The 4,942-nt window shown below is 36.0% G+C and overlaps 1 protein-coding gene across 1 annotated transcript in view; it reads right to left on the bottom strand.

Annotated features, from left to right (window-relative positions):
* Positions 1–526: 526 nt before the first annotated feature.
* The window catches only part of BCLAF3 (BCLAF1 and THRAP3 family member 3), a gene marked incomplete at its 3' end in the record, with an annotated part of 40,199 nt that continues 35,783 nt past the window's right edge, over positions 527–4,942 (bottom strand). Inside the window, exons 6-8 of the mRNA XM_017884944.1 lie at positions 2,932–3,107; positions 1,315–1,429; positions 527–590 (exon numbers count right to left, since the gene is read on the bottom strand). Of these exons, the coding sequence (XP_017740433.1) occupies positions 527–590; positions 1,315–1,429; positions 2,932–3,107 (355 nt within the window). The remainder of the gene's footprint in view (positions 591–1,314; positions 1,430–2,931; positions 3,108–4,942) is intronic.

The following is a 4,942-nucleotide window of genomic DNA, read 5'->3' as shown; positions in this document are numbered from 1 at the left end:
GGGAGGTGTTGGATGGGAACCACACACAACACATGAATAAAGAAATTTAGGCCCTTATTTCCCTTATTTTGCTAGTTCATATTCCACAGAATGTTTCGTACATTCTGCAGTAAACAGAAGGGCAATATCAAATGAAATTTTGTTCCTGTGCATTCATTCCATGTACAATTTAAAATATATTCCACAAGATTGCTTTGAAAAAAAAATAGGTATCTAATATACTTTCCATAAGCTTTACAGTGTGGAGTTTGGGGATGAATATCAAATGCTGTAATTGCGCGTCAATTTTACAAAGCTGTTATCCTTAGGGATTGTCCCTCTTAGGGAATATTTTGTCTTTTGTCAGTGTTCTCACTCCAACCTGACTGATAGTCAGAATCACCTGAAGAGCTTTTAATTTCAGATTCCTGGGTTTCAATCCTCCTTCTTCATGTACTTAACTCCCTTTTCTCTCCCAACCACCAATCTCCTTGCCATTAGTATACCAACAATAAGATAATTTCTCATCAAAATTGTATTCACTAACCTGTTCCGATTCATAGATCACAGCTTGTTTACTCTGAAGCTCGGCCAAAGACATATCTATTCTCCTAAAATAATAAAGGCATAGTACAATTAAATAATTATGTTATACACTGATACCTTGATTCTACTATTACAGAATAGAATTTGAAATAAAGCTAGTATGTTTTGGAGAAAGCAAAAGAAACTTGCTACCAGATAGTTTTCACCTATATGGCAGTCTCCCAGGATATTCATATCCTATGAATCATATTACAGGGAAGATTTAGTGGTTCTCAAATCAGTAGTCTGTGTAATCTCAACCTTTGCTCTGGCGATACACCGCATTCTCACATGTATTCAAATCAGCTCACAAGACAGGGTACACCATCTGCTCCAACAAGTGCCAGCAGAAGACACACGGTTTCATCTGGCTGCCCTCAGAACACCTATTTGTGACCACATGAAGCAACCTATGATTTCAATGGCTTAACAAGCGTCTTTCATTCTTCTACTGAGGACCTCAGGCAGCAATTACTATTGACAGCAGAAGTGAAGTTAGGTATGTAAGTATTTTCAAAGTCCTACACATTTTAACAATGCTAGTCAGTGTTTTCAGTGCATCCTATTCATTCCATCAAAGTGCAGTGGCCAGATAATGCTTGGATTATCCTATTATTTTGTGAAGAAAATGGAATCCTAGAGTCTACAGCAAGCCCAGGTGAGCAGGTTCAGAAAGCAGCACCTTCCCAAATATTTTCTGAGGTTTATCCCCATTAGTTAAATGGGTATAATATGGTAATCAATCATTACCTGTGTATTTCTGGATCTGAATTCAATGTAATTTCATTTACACCTGCCTTGTGTGTATCTTGCATTGTTGAGAAACGCTCATGTAAAGTAATGCCAGGTGATGGAAAATAATTTGCTGAAAAGGGAAACAAACAGTTTTATCTCAATGTTAAGCTGATTTCACTTAAGAGATTACATATAAGCACAGAAAGAAGGGATTATTTTTTAAAATTCAACCTGCTTTCTCTTAAAAATATGTGCGACCCAAACTTATTTCGCAGACTAATTTGTAGCGCTCACGTGCCTTCCCAAGCCCAAACAAGAGTAAAAACGCCTGATTTATTAATCAAAGAATTTTCTTTCTATCTGACATGCCTGTTTACTTGTCCGGGGAAAAGACAATGGCTCTTTCAAAGCAAGGACTTTTCTTCTCCAAGGTAAGACTTACTATATCTGGAAAGTAAAGATGGCACAGGGCTTCACAGTTGAATGAAAATAAAAAGTAACTTCAAAAACAAGCCTGAAACATCAAAACAATTTCAAACAAATACTAACTGTTATGTCTGCATATCACAGAAGGCCTTCTAATGCCACTTTACTTTAATTCACATTAAAGTGCATGAAAACATTTAGAAATCAGCTATGCTACACACTTTTAATAGGATACAGAGAAAGAGAACACACTTGGCCCATCAGAATGCTACTTAAGCAATCCTCTTCCCTAATTTACTGTTCCTGTTCTGGGACAATCTCCTGGATTTTTCTGCAAATCAGCTCCATTTCTGCCAAGAATCACATTTCCTTTGGGTGAGAGGGACTGGAGCTGAGAGGATGAACTGTTTCAGACAAACTATGTGCTTTAAAGTAAATACATGCCTCAGTTTGAGGGACGCAGAGAAAAAAAAAACCTCATTTTCAAAATATATTTTATGAAGGTAAGAAAGATTAATGCAATTGTCTAGTAGGAAGTACAAAATAAAAAATTTTAAATTCTTGAAGGCCTCCAGCTTGTAATACCTACAATTGCCTTATTTGTGTAGCATCACTGGGGAAAGTTGTTCTATATCACTGAATTTTCCAATTAATGGAAACTCGCCAGGAGCAAAAACAAAACAATTTAATGCAAACCATTAAAGGTATTTATTACGCAACTCCCAGACATAAAGAATGCCAAAGCAAACTAGAAGTTTCATTGATCACTCAGCATCATCCTTAAGATTCAAAGTCCTAGTAATGCCGTCAGGGGGCTTTAAGAATCATAAAATGATCTAGGCTTCCTGATTTCTTGAGTTTCCTATCTATTTTTGTTGCTTTTTCCTCCCTGTTAGGTTCCCAGTTATTGTTTCTTACTGCTCTCAGTATGTCTTGTCTTTTGCAGCAGCCAGCCTCTCCCTTTCTAACTTGCAATTTCCAATCTACTAACACTTGAAGCACAAGGTTATTGGAACTACATATAAAGAACAACTAGGCTCAAATGAATGCCTGATACTCTCTTCAAAAGATTTCCTAATTCACAGTCTAGCTTACAATGAAGTATTAATTACTATTAAACTATACTGCAGGTGTTTACCTGTATCTTGTGAAAAGTTACTATATTACTTTTGTGTTATCCCTAATGTATGTGCAAAATATACCAACCTTTAACTTGATGGATTATTGTTATGATTTCCTGAGCAAATTCTCCTGTAGGTTTGTTTTCAGTATTCTGAGTTGAGTCAAGATGTTCAAACACTGGATGAAAGTTCTCACTTTTCCTGCCAACAGCAACCAAATCATGTGACATCTGTCTCTCTGTGGAATAGCTAGAAGCAACCCTAGAATAATTTGCAAATGTTTAACTAAATTTGAAACTATTTTGTGGAGAAAAGAATTTATCAAAAATTAAGAGAGCTACAAAACTAAAAAGATGTATATCTTTTCTTATAATTAAGGCACTAAATTCCATGCCATAAAACATGTACAATAACAAGTATGAGAAATTAACTACAGATACATGGCTCTGAGTTCTTTCAAATCAGAGGTCATTAAATATTTGCCACTTTAATAATAAAATCCTTCAAATTCCAAGTGAAACAATTTTTACTTCAAAAACACAAGGTATTCAAGACACTTACTTGCAAAATGTAATTGATTAGATTATTTTCTACTTCCAAATGGCCAAAACATTGTTAGTCCAGCAAAATTATTTTATCTTGAAATACTACCACACTTTAAAAAGCCGGTATCAAACATAAGAACCTCTCTAACTTAATAAAAATCCTTATATCTTTATATCAGTAATAAGCTTAGAATTGTATTTTGAAATAAAATTCTGTTAAGAGATTAACTTAATTACAAAGTCTCACTAAATTCTCAGAAAATAGTCTTAGCTGTTAGGCAAAGTTATAATCATTAACACCAGCTACAGTGTTCACCCTCAATGTACCCATAAAGAAATACTACCATTTATTATATAACCCCGGCTATCTTACCACTTTAATGCCTTCTGAATCTTATAACTTTCGTTAAGAGCTCTCCTGACCTCTAAGTACTTTTACAAACTAATGGTTATGATACAGAGCTAACTATTATTGAGGGCTTACCACGTGCCAAACCTGGGGGCTTAGAGCTTACCAACATTATCTCATTTCATCTTTACAACAGCCCTATGGGGAAAGTGCCACGACCCTGAGACAATGGACGTCTTGGTTGCTTTGTCTCACATCCCAGAGATTGAGCATTCAAATGAACACGTCTTCCAAGTGTTGCAATGAAAAACTATACCTTATTCCAAGAATGCTGTGCTTGCTTAAAACTACTCAGAAATTCTTTGTCTGGAGGTACTTTATGCATCAATGAAGAAATTTTCTCATTATTTTATAATTATATCTCATTTTGGACCCAAAATGGCACTAATCAGCTTGTACCTATCTTATTCCTCTGTACTTAACTCTAAATTGCTTTTGGCTTTTCGCAAAAATCCAAGTTCATTGTCCAAAGAATTGACATTTGCAACTGCTGGGGTTCTTAATGGCTACATTACAGGCTCAGAAGATAAATCCGAAAGAGAGCCCTGAAGTATGTTTTAAATAACAGAGCACCACTGAAATAGCTCATCATATAGCAGAAAGCAAACAGACAGATGTGTCTGGGGGTACGAGTGCATGCATGCACATACGTATTTATTTATTTAAGTCATGTCACAGCCATATATCTAAACTGCTGCAGGGTTATAAGGGGCTTACAGATATTCTTTAAAAAGTTTAGCTCCTCTAATAAAATGGTTTTGAGTGTCTATTTATAACTTATCAGAGGAAATGCTTCCATCTGACTTTCCATGCTCCCTGCTCTCAGACCAGCATTGCCAGGGACAACTCCGTGCCAAGGCAGAAACACAGAAATGTAACCATGCAGCAGGTTGACCGCACTGCTGTGGTTTCGTTGATTCATTAGAAGGACTTTCATTAGAAAGAAGGCGCATTTCCCTTCTTTCCTCCTAATTTGCTCCAAGCTTCCCACTGTGTATGTGATAACTAGCTAAGAGACATTTGCTGGCAAATGTTAGAACACCCCGTAACGACCTCCACTAACAAAGAATTACAAATGCTCTCTGTTTAAGGGGGTTTAAAGTTACAAAATTCCTGTGCCATACCAAAAAAAAAAAAAAAAA

This window comes from Rhinopithecus bieti, unplaced genomic scaffold (genome assembly GCF_001698545.2).
Source record: "Rhinopithecus bieti isolate Rb0 unplaced genomic scaffold, ASM169854v2 scaffold_15131, whole genome shotgun sequence".
In the NCBI taxonomy this organism is placed as follows: domain Eukaryota; kingdom Metazoa; phylum Chordata; class Mammalia; order Primates; family Cercopithecidae; genus Rhinopithecus; species Rhinopithecus bieti.
Note: the sequence above shows the minus strand (reverse complement) of the source record. Positions and strands in the feature narration are given on the sequence as shown.